The sequence below is a fragment of the Protomyctophum parallelum genome, assembly GCF_964188405.1.
Source record: "Protomyctophum parallelum genome assembly, chromosome: 2".
In the NCBI taxonomy this organism is placed as follows: domain Eukaryota; kingdom Metazoa; phylum Chordata; class Actinopteri; order Myctophiformes; family Myctophidae; genus Protomyctophum; species Protomyctophum parallelum.
In genome coordinates, this window is record NC_139699.1 from 24263485 (window position 1) to 24280171 (window position 16687).

General features: G+C 43.3%; 1 protein-coding gene across 1 annotated transcript in view; it reads left to right on the forward strand.

The window, feature by feature from the left end:
- LOC310854835 (A-kinase anchor protein 13-like) overlaps window positions 1–16687 on the forward strand; it is an 87539-nt gene that overhangs the window by 56237 nt on the left and 14615 nt on the right. The window contains exons 16-25 of the mRNA XM_083759542.1: window positions 331–558; window positions 589–635; window positions 1020–1145; window positions 1663–1780; window positions 4057–4231; window positions 5772–5848; window positions 8496–8572; window positions 11404–11585; window positions 14825–14907; window positions 15688–15933. Of these exons, the coding sequence (XP_083615668.1) occupies window positions 331–558; window positions 589–635; window positions 1020–1145; window positions 1663–1780; window positions 4057–4231; window positions 5772–5848; window positions 8496–8572; window positions 11404–11585; window positions 14825–14907; window positions 15688–15933 (1359 nt within the window). The remainder of the gene's footprint in view (window positions 1–330; window positions 559–588; window positions 636–1019; window positions 1146–1662; window positions 1781–4056; window positions 4232–5771; window positions 5849–8495; window positions 8573–11403; window positions 11586–14824; window positions 14908–15687; window positions 15934–16687) is intronic.

Here is a 16687-nt window from a genome sequence, read left to right on the forward strand (position 1 = left end):
TGCAGAGTTTGGCTGCGAGCAAGCCAACGGTGCCAGAGATTAGCTGTCCCCAAACGGACGGACGGAGTGCAAAACATACTCTCTCCCCATGCCTTCGTCCTGGTGGAGACAATTATAGACAAAATGCCCTTAGTTTTAGTTTCCAACATTAACTGAATATAAATATATTTTTTTAAATGGTATCTTTTGTTGAGTTTTTTTTTATTATACCTATAGGCCTACTTACTCTTACTCTTTTTAAAATCCTGAACCTGAAAAAAACTAAACTAAACTATAATGAAAAATCCAAGACTATTTATAACGTTGTCTCTCTCTCTGTCCCTCCGACAGAGCTCACGCAGACGGAGATGCATCACGTCCGTACCCTGCGCATCATGTCGGAGGTCTACAGTAAAGGGCTGCAGAAGGAGGTGGGCCTGGAGCCACAGACCCTGGAGCGGCTGTTCCCTGCTCTGGACGAGCTGCTGGAGCTCCACAGCCAGCACCTCCACCGTCTGCTGGAGAGGAGGAGAGACAGCCCGGAGAGAGAGGAGGACACCCCCGACGGAGGAGGAGGAGGTGGAGGAGGAGGAGGAGGAGGAGGAGGAGGAGGAGGCTTCATCGTCAATCGGATAGGAGATGTGCTGCTCCAGCAGGTCAGTGAATGGCCTCGATACCAGGCCAGGAATTTCACGACGGCCACGGCGGCCATGGCCGTCGTTGCCCCTCTCTTTGCCCCTCTTTTTGTGCCCTCAAAAAGTTGACCACACTAAAGGCCTTGCCCCTAAAAGGATGAAATTCCAGGCCTGCTCGATACCCAGGCTTTTATTTCCATTCGCATTCGACAAAAAAAAAAGGGTAGGAAGTGGGAGCCAACTTGTATTTTGCTAAACATTATCAGTGCAGTGGTGCGTCACTTTTCTCTGCCGTTTTCTATAATTGCGATTAGACCATTATGTAATAATTGTGGCCTAGTATTGTCTTTTTTAGATTGATTGATTGATTGATTGATTGATTGACATGCTGATTGTGTGCACCAGTTCTCAGGGTCCAGTGCTGAGTGCATGAAACGGGTGTACGGGAAGTTCTGCAGTCGTCACAATGAAGCGGTCAACTTGTACAAGGAACTCCTGACCAAAGACAAACGCTTCCAAGCTTTTATTAAAGTAAGACTTTCATCACATCACATCACCGCACGCACGCACGCACCAGTTTAGATTTTTTTTAGGTTCGTTTTTAGTCATCGTAGCGTAGTTTTTATTTAGTTTTTGTCAGTGAAAAAAGGTAGTCGATGAACAATTTTCGTCATCGTTTTAGTCAACAAAATCAAAACTGGCACGCGCATATGTATCTGTGTGTGTGCGTGTACGTACGCACGCACGCGGACATTTGCTTGGTGTCCTGCATCTATTCTACATTCTTCATTCTTCACTAGTGAATATTACACTGTGCAACCAAACGTTTTATAATGGGAAACTAAATTGTCTCTCAGCTGTCTGATCCTCATAATGTCTGACTGCAGCAATGTTCATGATGCAACCTAACATTGGACCACATGGCTCTACTTAATGCAACAACAGCTTTAGTAGAGTAGAATTTTTCTTCTGTTGTCTGACTGCTTGTTGTCAGCTGTATCTCGGCTCTGATTCATCCATATCGTCTCCGTATGTTATTTCCATCTAGAGAAAGATGAGCAGCAGCCTGGTGCGACGACTCGGCATCCCAGAATGCATCCTGCTGGTGACCCAGAGAATAACCAAGTACCCAGGTCTGATCCTGAGGATGCTACAGCACACCAAAGGTTAGTGTCACTGGCATGTTACAAGACCGTAGTAGCTGTTAGCTGCTCTATCTTCCTGCTAGCTTGTGCTTAAAATATATTACCAGTAAGGCGCCCTGAGGGTGAGAAGCGAAAAGGGTTGAGGTCGCGCTGAAACAACAGAGCTTCTTAATATGGCACAGTTGAGAAGCAGGAGTTAAACTATTAATCTGGTGAGAGGTCAGATGTGGAGTTGCTGGCCGGTGGCGTTCTCCGTAAGACTCTGGCGGTGGCGTCCTCCGTAAGACTCTGGCGGTGGCGTCCTCCGTAAGACTGGCGGTGGCGGCCTCCCTAAGACTCTGGCGGTGGCGTCCTCCCTAAGACTCTGGCGGTGGCGTCCTCCCTAAGACTCTGGTGGTGGCGCTGCTTGATGAGGTCAGATCAACATACAGTATGGAATGTCAGAACAGGTCAGCTCCATACAGTATAATATGGAGATCTAAGGGTGGCAGGCCACAGATCCGACCGCTATGCTCATGATTATATGGTCATGGGCATTTATGACTTCAGATTTGGTGCGCACAGTGACAAGGACTCGAGGCAGAGTGGTGCCCGCCGTCCGTCAACCAATATGCCCATCTGAACTCATTACATATGCTTCTTTTGTGAGACATTCTTTACAGTGGGCTTACGAGGATTCTGATTATGTATTGATGTTGGAATCTGCCAGGCTGTCTAGGCTGATAAATCACACACACCTCTAAGTCTAACGGTGTGGCCGCTGACTGTGTAAACTACCATTAAAGCTGCTTTATAGTTCAATGGGAAGTGAGTGTGTGTGTGTGTGTGTGCGTGCGTGCGTGCGTGCGTGCGTGCGTGCGTGCGTGCGTGCGTGCGTGCGTGCGTGCGTGCATGTGTGCGTGCGTGCATACGTGCGTCTAGTTGTATATGAAGTGAGGGGCTGTGAGTTAATCCTCGAGGTTCTCTGAGAAGACTTTCTCCTGCCAACTCTGACATGTACTGAATAAAGACACGCCACCCTGCTCTCCCAAGCAGACACACTAGTGTGTGATGTAATACACGCAAGGAGAAAATAATACTCTCAAAAACACCATTCAGCCACACTGGATTAAGTCACACAATCCTCTTTAAAATCAGTGCTTTGTTGGTTCCCATTAAACGAAACAAACACGTTAGTTGTGATTTTAAGAAGATGCACTTTGTGTCTATGTAAGCCGAGTCATATTTCTAAAACAAAGCAACTTTAATTCCTTGCTGATCTGGTAGAAGGCTATGCATATTGGATTCTCGTTTTGTACCACAAATATGCTGCTTCAAGGGCAAATATGCTCTTCAAACACTGAGGCCATTTCACTCAAATTCTGGCTTACTTGCAACATGTCCCCCGGCCTAAATCCTACAAGTCATCTCTGTTCAACAAATGTACATGTGAACAAAAAAAACATCCCTAAAGGAGCTTTAGAGTAAATGTTTCTTTGCCCTCGATTAGTATTCCATATCCGAAGAATTATGTGTACGTGTGATTCTCCAGAATTTGGGTAATCCAATGATTATCCACAGAGAGTCTGCACCAAACACACTGCGACCAAAACAACAAGCCACTTGTGTCCTCATTGTGGGACCTACAGTACGCTGGTGTTGGGTTACGGGCAGTGGTGTAAAGTACATTTACTTAACTACTCTAGTACTATTTCTAAGTATTTGTAATACTTTTACTTCTACTCCACTACATCTCGGAATCAAATATTGTACTTTTACTCCACTACATTATTTGAACTTTATAGTAACTAGTTACTTTGTAGATTTCGTTTATTATTACAAAACATACATTAACCACGTTTATCCCTTTAATACATTTCGGCCATTTGGAAATGGCCTATTCTATTTTCAAAAGATTTGTATACATTTGAAAACTTGAAAATGGACATTCTGCGTAACGAGTTTTACTTGTAGTGGAGTAAAAGTACAATATTTTCCTCTGAGGTGTAGCGGAGTAGAAGTAAAAGTACTGAAAATTGGAAATACTCCAGTAAAGTAAAAGTACCTCAAAATTGTACTTGAGTAAAAAGTACTTAGCAAATAGTGCTAACTTGTCTAGCTGCTATTTTGAACAGCCAATGCTAAAATCTAAAATGACACTTTCCTGTTTTTTCTCTCAACACAGATCTTTTAATCTTATTTTTTTATTATTCTTTATGGCCTTTGAGTGGCCTTTGTGAAAACTACAGTGTATTGCAAAGTATGGTTTGGTTAAAGTATGCAATGTATTTTCATGACATGCTTACTCCCACACACAGAGAGCGAGGAGGATTACCCTGACCTGAAGGAGGCCGTGCGGCTGGTGAAGGAGGTGATCACGGCGGTGGACGACAAGGTGAACGAGCACGAGAAGAGGCAGCGGCTGAAGGACATCCACGCTCGCACCGACAGCAAGTCCATCATGAGGATGAGGAGCGGCCAGATGTTCGCCAGGTACGCCTGTCACCGTTACACCTCATCTGCACTGCCAGCGATGCGAGCGGGCGAACGACGAAATCTCATTAGAATACATGTTTGTTGTTTTTCATTGTGACTGTCCTGAGGTACCACGAGCGACGACGCGCCGTGCAGCGACATCATCCACCCCTCCTATATTCGTTTGCAGAGTCTCTATTTGAGTGAGGTTTCTCGGCCCCCAAACACTTTTATTGTTTGAGATCTACACATTACTATTTATTGGTTATTTGATGGCCGACACTCCATGTCAGGACAGTTTTTTGCATGATATCGCCGTCGGAAAGCTCGCTCCTTGCCTGTGTAGATGAGGTGTAACACATTTATAAGATGGCGATTAATTGTCACACAAATAATTGTGATTAACGACTTAATTGTGTTTTTTTGGCATTGGAAATTGGAGCATTATGAATATAAATTAAATTTCTGTTTGACATTTAGGCTTCGTAATAAAAAAAATCACACCCGTGTGAACTGAGTGGTGCAACTACACATTTATTGTTATAGTTACTGTACTGTAAGGTATTTGTAAAATTAGCCTCAGGTTGTAAAACATTAGAACCAGGAAAGCATCTGTGTCATTTTACATTTTTGGTTAAGTACTCTAGTCTGTGCATGAATTTCAAGGTTTCTCAACAGTGTCACTTGAAGGTCTCACACACACACGTGCGTGCGTGCACGCGCGCACATACCGCGGTCATGCATGCACACACACATGCACCGCGTTCATGCACGCACGCAGCATTGATGCGTGTTGCTACGAGGCAGCATTGTGTTGCTACGTGCTATACACACACACACATGCGATACCGCACGCAGCGCACGCAGCATTGATGTGTGTTGCTACGACGCAGCATTGTGTTGCTACGTGCTAGGCACTACACACAGACACGTGCGATACCACACGCATGCAGCGCATGCAGCATTGACGTGTGTTGCTACGACGCAGCATTGTGTTGCTACGTGCTAGGCACTACACAGTACACACACACACGGACATTGCTGGGCATTGCTGGTTTCACGCATGCGCACACCACTCGTGCTCATGATGAGTGATACAGGTACACGGACATTCCTGGTTGTAGGAGTGGTTGCACCACTCAAAAATGTAACTTAAGGCCCAGGCCGTAGCGTAACGGTCTGGGCACCGGGCTGGTGATCCAGTCGCGGTGTGCCGCGGGTTCGACTCCCGGACCCGACACGGCCTTTACCGCATGTCATCCCCCCATCTCTCTCCCGTTTCCTGTCAGCCTACTTTCTATCCCTTAAAAAATCAATAAAGGCGTAAGCCGCAAAAAAATATCTTAAAAAAAAAAAAAAAGTAACTTAAAAAATATATATAGCTGAAATAGCTGATCTACAAACGTACAATGCGCCACGGAGTGACGCGTTGTTTCCGCTCTTTTATGTGTGTTCATTTTTCAACATGGAAATGATTATGACAAAATAATTGCGATTACCTCAAATAATTGCGATCAGACGATTATGTAATGATTGTGACAACCCTATCTATCGCCAGAGAGGACCTGCTGAGGGGAAGACGGCACATCCATGATGGACCGCTGCAGCTGAAGAACACTCAGGGACGGCTCAAAGGTTGGACACACACACACACACACACACACACACACACACACACACACACACACACACACACACACACACACACACTGTGAACAGTGCACACATGCACAGGAAAAATATTTACTGTGTTCATTTAAGACATTCATACATTTGTTACTCTGAGAGGTATTGTCTTTGAGGGGTTCTAGCTAGCCCCTCCAATTCATGGCTTACCGAAATTATGTCATGTGGCAGACAAGTCTATGGACTTTAATGTTTTTTTAGAGAACTTTTAACTGAAAGACGTTTGCCAGCCAAGTCTATGGACTTGTTTAGTGCACTAAATGACGACATAAGACGTCAAATGGTCAATATAAATCCAACTGGTAAGTAATTTTGTTTCATATTATGAACACAATGCATTCATGCCTCGTGTAGGAGGAGGATGATGGTGTCAGACTGTCAGCAACACCACTAAAGCACCAGAAGGACATGTACTTTTAAAGCTCTATATTGTATATTGTGTAATCACTGTCACTGCTATAACATGTTTGTTCAGTAACAAGGGTCTCCCTGTCTCTTCAGCTTTAGTGAACAGACAATGTTCAGGTCAGGATATCAATTTGATCTAATCAGGAGAGAACCTCTCAAAGATCATTCATCGACATTCATTCATCGACACAGATAAATTCCACTTTTCACTTTTCATTACTTCAATTTCACTTGTTTATCCTGTATTCTGTATGAGTTGTCTCCTGATTGGTTATAATTGGTCTCCTGGCCTGAACATGAAATTGGAGAGACAGAGATAGCCGTTACTGAAAACTAAAGCAAACCAAGGAAACGGTTGCTATTGGAATATAGATCTATTTTAGCCACTGTTTCAGTGGGTCGTGGGTCGCGGTCACGGACCAATTTCCATCGGTCTTGAAATTTAAACCAATCAAATCTAAGAAATTCCATTAATTAAAACCAGTAAGATGCCCTGAGGGCGAGAAGCGGTCGCGTGCACACATCCGCCTGGGCGAGCGCTGGCGCTTTGGCATGGGGGGGTCAGATCAACATATGGAATGAATTCTGTACTGGCCATATATGGAGCGTGTCTTGGGTGTACAGGGTTTGATGAGGTCAGATCAACATATGGACTGTCAGAACAGGAAGGACGGGGGGGAGGATCGACATAATGGAATGTCAGAACAGGACAGCTCCATATATGGAGATCTAAGGGTTTGAGGTTTGAAGTCAGTTGTAGAGTTGCTGGCCGGCTCCATATATGCAGATCTAGGTAATGATCCAGTCTTCTCCATGTACTGTATGGTTGGTTATCCAGGGTTAGATGAGGTCAGTGTCGTGATCTTCATATATGAAGATGGCCATATATGGTGGCGTGACGTGTCACGAGGCATGATGTCACGAGGCGTGACCATATATGGAGGCGTGATGTCACGAGGTGTGACCATATCTATCTCTCTGTCTCACATGCAAACATTTTCCTGTTCTTGCACATCGTTCTCGCACTTGGACGTGCCCGTTAATGTCTATCAGCAGAGAAATCGATAGTTTCACAAGTTGACACAGCAGTGGGCTAATGCTAACGGACTAAAAAGATGGGCCTATAATGAAAAGGAACAACGGCCCACCACAAAACACACTGGCTTTTATTGTGTTTTATTGCACCATTTTATTTCTGTTAGTAAGCAGTCTGTGTGGTTCTCCAAATAAGAGGGAAGGTCGTTAATCAAAGTTGCACATTGTCAATAGAGCATTGTCAATAGAGCATTGTCAATAGAGCAATGGAACACCATTTAGGCCCACAATACTTCTCTGGGCTGATGGCAGAGGTAGGGCTGTCACCATTTAAGTTGACCATTAATTGTCATTTGTCACACAGTAATTAACGATTGAATTGTGTTTTTTGCATTAATCATTTGGAACGTTACAATTTGTATTTCTGTTTGCCTTTTAGGCCTCATTCACACGTACCAAACACCAATCAAGCAATGTTTGGTCGTTTCTTTGGGCCACCACAATGCTTTTCCAATGGGAGTCACATGGTTTGATCAAACATTTGTGTTTGATTGCTGATTGCTCCCACCTCATCAAACAAAAATGTTTGGTCAAACCATGTGACTCCCATTGAAAATGAATTGGAGCAGCAATCAAACAGCAATCAGACGTCGCACACAGACCGAACATTTAAATTGCACAGGGCTGATATGACAAATAACCACTACTGACACATTTAATTTCCCAAAAATGTACAAAATAGTTGTGTGTTAAGCTTGTAGATCTGCCATTTCTGCTATGATAATGTATGGACATTTTTTCAACATGGAAATGATTGATGATTATACAAAGATAATTGTGATTATCTGTCTGTCTGTCTGTCTGTCTGTCTGTCTGTCTGTCTGTCTGTCTGTCTGTCTGTCTGTCTGTCTGTCTGTCTCTCTCACCTCATTTCAGTTTCAATTCTACAATTTAATTCTCATTGTATAATAAACAATATTTCAGAGTACACTTTATATTCATGTAATTATCATAAACATTTTGCCGCCAATGGTCCCCGGCCCACATGTTTGAGAATCAGTGCTCTATTAATATGTACATCCCCCAATCTCTGCCAGGTTTGGACCATGCCTATGCAAGCCTTATATCTCTCTCTCGCTCTCTCTCTCTCTAGATGTCCATGCGCTGTTGCTGTCAGATGTGTTTGTGTTCCTTCAAGAGAAAGACCAGAAATATGTCTTCGCCTCTCTGGTATGATATGGAATTGTCATCAAAAGTACATTACAAGTACATAGTACATACACAACTAAGTACATTTACTTAAGCACTGTACTTATAAGTACAATTTTGAGGTATTTGTGCTTTACCCAAGTATTTCCAATTTCCAATTTACTTCTACTCCATTACATCTCGCATCCATTTTATTTTTTTACTTTTACCCCACTACATCTATTTGAAAACTTTAGTTACTTTGTATATTTTGATTATTTATTATTATGAAAACATATATTAACTTCAGCCCTATATGCATTTTGGCCATTTGAAAATAGCCGATCTACAAGCTCACAATGTGCCGCATGGCCACGCATTATGTGCTTGTCGGCAATTTTCAAACACCTTTTTATACATTTGAAAACTTAAAATGGCACATTCTGCATATTGCATAATGAGTACTTTTAGTACTTTTTTACTCAAGTACATTTTGATTTCCGGACTTTACTTGTTACAGAGTATTTCTACATTGCAGTATTGATACTTTTACTTAAGCAAAACATTTAGAGTAGTAGTCCTACTCTTTCCACTTCTGTCTGTCTGTCTGTCTGTCCCTCCCTCCCTCCCTCCCTCTCTCTCTGTGCTGGTGGAACACCCACACTGCGGTTGCTCCTATGAGTCCTGAGTATCCCTCCGGGGAATCAAGAAAGGAAATATATCTTATTTGCGACTGCTGCCGTCGCCTCCTTTCACGGTACCACCTCCTTCCTCCCTTAATAATAACCTCTTCGTCCTCATCTATCCTTCACCTCCTTCATAAACTCCCCTTCCCTCCTCGATGCTTCGCTTCCCTGCCCTGCCCTCAGTCTCTCTCTCTCTCTCTCTCTCTCTCTCTCTCTCTCTCTCTCTCTCTCTCTCTCTCTCTCTCTCTCTCTCTCTCTCTCTCACTCTCTCTCTCTCCACACCATCCTTTTCTCTCACCACCTCATCCCCCCCCCCCCCCCCCCACACTATCTAACAAGGGTCCTACCGAGCGTGTGCAGTAGATGCAGTCGTCACATTTTCCTCTCCAGCTGTGCGGCTGCTAAGCGGCATCCTGTCCACGGCACACAGCGTGGCTGCAGCTAGCAAGCCCTGTTAGCTAGCTGGTTTTTATAAGGTGCTGGTGAAATCGTGTTTATTTTTGTTTTTTTCTATGCTTACATCACTTGCAGTTTTTTGGGCTGGGATAATTTAATCAGTGGTGGAAAGTAACTAAGTACATATTTGAAAACATACATCACCCACTTCAGCCCTATATTAATTTTGGAAAACTTGTGAAATGGGACTTTTGGTACTTTAAGTATATTTTGCTGCCAATACTTATGTACTTTCACTCAAGTAAATTTTTAATTCTGTACTTTTACCTGTAACAGAGTATTTCTACATTGCAGTATTGATACTTTTACCAAAGTAACAAATGAGTACTTTTTCCACCAGTGCATTTAACTCGCCCCCACACACACATACATATAGGGAGATCTACATGAAAAAGTAATGTAGGGTTAGTTTAAATAATAGCTATTCCTGTGACCCTTGTGAATGTTCTCTCTCTTAGATATTGTGAATAAATTACACCGACCAATCAGCAGGAACCTGACCTTCCCCACCCAGTTCATCTCCTGCTGATGATATGAAACGTAAAAGCTGTTCATATAATACGCTCTCCGGCATTAAAAACACATTAAATTAGCTCTGTCATTGCGTCTCGTTGTGGCGCACGTCGACCAGTTAAATACAGAGCTGCTCAATTATCATTACATTATACGCTAACTAATGAGCACTTTCCTGCCTGTCTGTTCTGTGTCTGTGTGTCCCACTAATGCCTGACATATGGTCCAACGTGCGGCAGCATCACAGGCAGAAACGTATAAATCGGGCTTAATATTCTGTCCGTCTCTATCAGTGTGTCTTCTTCCTTTGTGATCTTCTCCACTCCTTCTTCCCCTCCCTCCATTGATGTTGGTTCTGATCTTCTCCTCCTTCTTCCCCTCCCTCCATTGATGTTGTTTCTGATCTTCTCCTCTCCTTCTCCCCCTCCCTCCATTGATGTTGGTTGCTGTAGGCAACACACTCTTGTTCTAGGTCAGAGAAATATTATGCCTGCAGCTTAAGTAAACCTGTTTATTTGTTAACCTTTTTTTTTGTTCATTGAGTTCAATGGATGTTTTTTGTAACCTTTTCTGTAAACCAAAAAGTCAATTTTCTGTCCCTTTTCTGATCGGACAATATAATGTCCAATTGGAAAGGAGTGCCATCACAATATGTAATTTAAATGGCAAGACTGCATTAATGTAGAACAGAACATTCTAGTATATAAAGCCATTAATTTGTTCATTAAAGTGTGTAAACGGCTTCCCACATGAAGAAGAACGAATAAATGAAGAGGTGTATTTTCCCAGCAGATTCCCTCCTTGCGGCTCGCATCAGTGCAACCACACTTGCAATTTCCCCAGAATTGCACCTTTCTAATTAGTAGATATTCTAAACTTTAAAGATATTCTGTTCTCTCTCCTTCCTCCTTACAATACTTTTTTCTCCCTCCTTAATTCTTATCCTACCTTCACCCCATCCTTCTCTCCCTCCAGAAGGCCTGTTCATCTTCTCTCTCACAAGCATAACCCTTTTCTCACTTTCTCCTCCATTCCTCTTCCCTTCCTCCTCTCCGTCATCCGTCATTTCCCTTCCTCCTCGCCGTCATCCGTCATACTCTCATCCCTTCGCTCATCATAGCCATTGGGAGGCGGGGGCCGCTTCCTCCTACAGTCATAGTCTAATTATGTTGTTCTCTCTCTCTCTCTCTCTCTCTCTCTCTCTCTCTCTCGGTCCAGGACCATCGGTCCACTGTGCTGTCCCTGCAGAAGCTGATTGTCAGGGAGGTGGCGAACGAGGAGCGGGGTCTCTTCCTGATCACGGTGGGCTCCGACCGGCCGGAGATGGTGGAGGTCCTGGCCAGCAGCCGAGAGGAGCGCAACGCCTGGATCCAACTCATCCAGGACGCCATGCACTGCATGTGAGTGGAGTGGCATGAGAACACACACTATGGTGTGTGTGTGTGTGTGTGTGTGTGTGTGTGTGTGTGTGTGTGTGTGTGTGTGAAAATATATTAAATTCATTTATTTCTTTGGCTATTGAAGTTATCTGTCTGCCCTGTGCAATTTGTGATTATGAAGCCTAAAAGGCAAACGGAAATACAACTTGTAACGATCCAATGATTAATGCAAAAAAACACAAATCAAAATTATTTGTGTCACAATTCATGTTCAACTTAAATGTGTAATCGTGACAGCCCTATATGTGAGGTGTGAGATGAGGAAAAATGACCCGAGAACCGTAACATAGCATATTCATCGTGTTTTAGTCATAATAAGTAAGTAAGTAAATGATTTATATTGTATTCATGAGATAAGACATGAATGAGAATATAATAAACTATTAGTGTGCATCAGTAGACTATCTTGTTTGGGATGCTTAAAATACCTTCCCCACTAAAAAATGTCTTTCTTCTTCAAGGTTCAAGGTTGTACTTTATAGTTACATTTTGTGTACAGGTACATAAGAGTAAGACTTATTTTTGTTTGGCTTCCTTCAGACAATGCAGCAGCTTTGTTTTGAGTGGTGCAACCACTCCTATACGGAGCTTTGTGTGTCTCTGCCTGTGTACCTGTGTCCCTGGCTGTGTCCGAGCACGAAAATAGCATTTGGTTGGTTTTCATCACCAAGTGTCACTGTTGTGCAGCCTAACACACACACACACACACACGGTCCCCTGGGTGCGTTCCTGGGGGTCTGGAAGTTCCGGGACCCCCACACAGAGTTGCACCACTCACTTCACACGGGTGTGATTTTTTGTATATAATAGTCCATCCATCACACCTTAATGTACTGTAATCTTTACTCCCCATGTTTCCCCTGGAGGTCTAGAAAGCCTGATATGTGAAACATAACGTCCTGTAATCCAGGTATTAGTCGTGGTCCAGGACATTTGGTTATAATTATTCCTTAAAGAGAACATAACTCTCGTTGTTCTGATGTGAATATACTATGGGAAACAGATACCCTACAGCACTGTTTCCCAAACAGTGGGTCATGTGTGGGTTGCGGACACAATTTTATGGGTCTCTTTTTTTGTTTCCTATACATTTTGTTTTGAATTATTATTATTTCAAAACATTTTCAAAAGTTGAATTAAAACCAAATTCAATGATTTTTTTCCCAGTAATTTCATGGAGAAATCACAGAAATTAGAAAATAAATGGTAAGAGGTAGTGAAAATAGCCAAGCGACGCGTTGTGTGCTTGTAGATCTGCTTTCGGGTCTCGTCCTGAAAGGTTTGGGCACCACTGCCTAGAGTATATATAATCTTTATTTCAGACAGTAGTCCATATCACAGTATGTCTTCTGTGTATTTATGTTTAGGTTCAGAATAGGCAAACATTTCCTTTAACCCAATACTAGATATTGATGGAGGAGATTAGAGTCCTGTCAACCCAGTAAACCAATGATGTTTGCAGTCTGTTTCAATTAAATGAAAGAGTTGCTCTGCCTGGGATTCTGCACAGCACAATGCTGTGTGCTTTACAATGTTGATTGAATCCACAGACCAATACAGAAAGCCATTTCCAATTCTCCATAACTTCACCTCTTAAAGTAAAGGCTCAGTGTGGTACCCTGACCCATAACCCACTAAGACCTAAGGCTGATTCTACAATTGTCTTCTAAATCCTAACAGTTTTCAGAAATGTTTAAGTTGTTATATCAGTGGTGCTCAAACCTTTTCATGTCAAGGACCCCCAAAATGATATATATATTTGGCCAATCGCAAAATATTTAGTTCCAAGGAACCCCCAGAAGCAAAGATTTGAGTTAAAAATATTTGCTTGAAAAAATATAGATATTCAGAGACTTGTGCAAAAATAGCAGATCTACAAGCTCGCAGCCTGCGTGAGCTTGTAGATGCCTTCCCGGTCTTAATAGGTTAACTTAAACTCACCTCTTAACCCGTCCTACTAGCGTCCTATAGGCCCTTAATAAAAACCTAGCATAACCCCTTTATTCAAACCATAACCTCTAATCCTCACCCCTCAACTCAATTCCTCAGCCTTTATTTCCTGTTCTGACCCGAATGCTCCCCATTACACCTCCACGAGGATTAACATTTGTCCGGGAGTGTGAAACTTCACCTCTATGGCCCTCGCAACCCAGGACTTAGATGCAGAAGTGATTACGGTATCATGTATTAGGTTTAAAATGTATACTTTATGAAGAGGTCCCCTTCCACCCCATCAGCCCCTTAACCACAAACCTTACCCCTCCATTCCCTGCCGTGTGACCCCCCAAAAGGACTATGCTACATGTTTAAAATTCCAATCCTGCCGAGTTAAATCTCACCTGAGTTTTCCTTGTAACCTGGGAGTCTGACAGCGCAGGTTTTAAGGCTGTAGTAGTGTGGTGGTGTAAACTGTGATGGAGGGGGGATTAGAGCAGACCTGACTTTATATTGACAGCATGGTCTAAATGGTATTAAGGAACGACCAGGAGGATTTACTGCACACTATGCCAGAGAGACAGACAGACAGAGAGTGAGAAAGAGAGAGAGATGATGATGATGAGAGGAGAGCAGCTAAATGTTATCTAAATGTCTTCGGCTAGATTATCTCTCTCGCTGTCTGTCTCTTTCTCACTTTGACGTAGCCATCTGGCAGAAACTGTGTAATTAGCTTTTTTTTTCTTTTCTTTTTTTAATCAACTATTTCAGTCTTTATGCCAATTCCCTGGTGTCCATATACACACGTGGTTGCCGGCTGCGTCTTTTCACCTGACAATGAGGAGTTTCAACTATACTTTCCACTGTACACAAAATGGAACAGAGCCTTAATTAGTATCTTCGGTAACACCTTATTATTAAGTTATGTTGTGTCCATAGAGCCCATTGTGATTGTTGGGAGTGCCTTGCCAAGCCGGAGACTCTGGTCTGAATCTGTGGGCAGGACCTTGACCCCTGCTTGACCACTATTAGCTCATTTTATTTGGATTCATCAATCCCGACTGGGATTGGATCCCAAACCATGCAGCAGGAATAAGAGTATTAGTTGCCATAAACAAATTGGCTCTGTAACGTTAGCTATCCGATTGGCTCTTTAGTTGTTTGATTTGTTCCATCTGATTGGCTGGTGGATGGCGGAGACCGTATCTGATTGGCTGGTGGATGTTGGAGAGTGTATCTGATTGGCCGTCTGTTGTTTTGGACAGAGAGAAGGATGACGATGAGGGGATCCCCAGTGAGACGGAAGAGGACAAGAGACTGCTGGAGACCAAGGCCAAGGAGATGAGAGGTAGGGGTGTGTGTGTGTGTGTGTGTGTGTGTGTGTGTGTGTGTGTGTGTGTGTGTGTGAGAGAGTGTGAGTGTGTCTGAGTGTGAGTGTGAGTGTGAGTGTGAGTGTGTGTGTGTGTGTGTGTGTGTGTGTGTGTGTGCAACTCACTTTTGAATGCTGTTCTTTTGAATAAATCTATTTATTTAGCGACATAACAGCAAAAATACATTACGACCGTGAGGTCTCAAGAATGTTTCGAAAATATTTGAAGCGAGAAATAGACGAAGCAGTAGCCTACCCGAGGAATTGATTCTATTTGATCAACTCACCTCCTTGTTTTACGAGGCAACTGTGCTGCAGCTGGGCAGACGCCGGCCAGCGCAACACTTATGGAATACTCTCAAATCATTACCGTAAGCAAGGAAAAACCTTGTTACCTTGTTGGTCGAAACATGTTGACAGTTGCCTTTTTAATTTAATAAAGGCGTACCTCATTTTTTAACGTTGCCCTTCAGGATGATAAAACACCTCGACATTATCCCTTGCATACTCTGTATCGAGTACAGTATGTTACTTATAAAGACTATTGTGTCGCTAAATAAATATATATATATTTTTGGAGCAGTCAAAAGTGAGTCGCCGGCTTTGTTCCTGTGTGTGGAACAGTGTGTCATCATTCTGATCTCCTCCCCCTCCTCCTCATCCTCCTACTCCGCCCCCCTCCCCCTCCCCTCCCCACCCCCTCCTCTCCCCCCTCCTCCTCCTCCTCTCCCCTCCTCCACCTCCTCCCTGCCGTGTCAGACCTGTTGAGGCAGAAGGACGAGCAGATCGTGACTCTCCTGGAGGAGAAGGCCAGAGTGTTCCGGGAGATGTGTGAGTGCGGAGGAGGAGGAGACGCGTTAGGAGGAGGAGGTGCAGCCTCCAGAGCAGAGGGGGCAGAGGGGCAGCAGCGCGAGGCCGAGGCGTCTCTGTTCAGGGCGGCGTCGGGCAGCCAGGAGGCGCTGTTGCCACGCGGAGAACCCATCATGAAGCACGCCCTGCAGGAAGGTGAGGCTGTGCTGGTTGGCAAAAATACAGATTCATCAATATATCGCCATTTTTATACCATATTAAAGTTGATTTTTTTTGCGATTGTTTGTTTGTATTGAAGTCTATGATTGAACTTTTCATTGTCTATATTGTTTAGAATAGTTTTTAAATGTTCTAGTAATTGAACGTTTCATGGTCAAATTCAAGTGTCAGGTGTTTGAGGCTGGTATGATTGATGACATTTAGGGTCGATTCATATACTCCACTTTTAATGCCGAATGAAGTCAGATCGGGATGTGTCCCCGACCCATGAGTCTGGAAGGGGAGGTCTTAACCCACTGCGCCGCCCAGAAAAGAAATAAAATGAAAAAAGACCATTGCTGCATTACTAGTTAAAAGCTTTTTTTGTTTGTTTTAATAATAACATTGCGTATGAATATTTTGCAGCAGCAACGTACTTTGTCCCCAGTGCCAAAGACGAGATTCTCGTCATTTATTGATTTCTATTCATTCAGTTTGAGATCGCTCTACACTACCGTCTATCAGCGTCTCCGTTGAGATAAACAGGAAATGGTCTGTCTGTCAGTAAAAACGTTCCCCTCGTTGACTTCAGTGTTCAACGCGAAAACTCTTTTATCTTGGATCCCAGATCGCGTTTTTGATCAAAACGAGCTTTATTCACGGCTCATAAGTAAAGCGTGGTCGTGCTTACAACATTCATTTGGAAAACGTGATGTACGGCCATTTTTCAACATGGAAACGACTGACGATT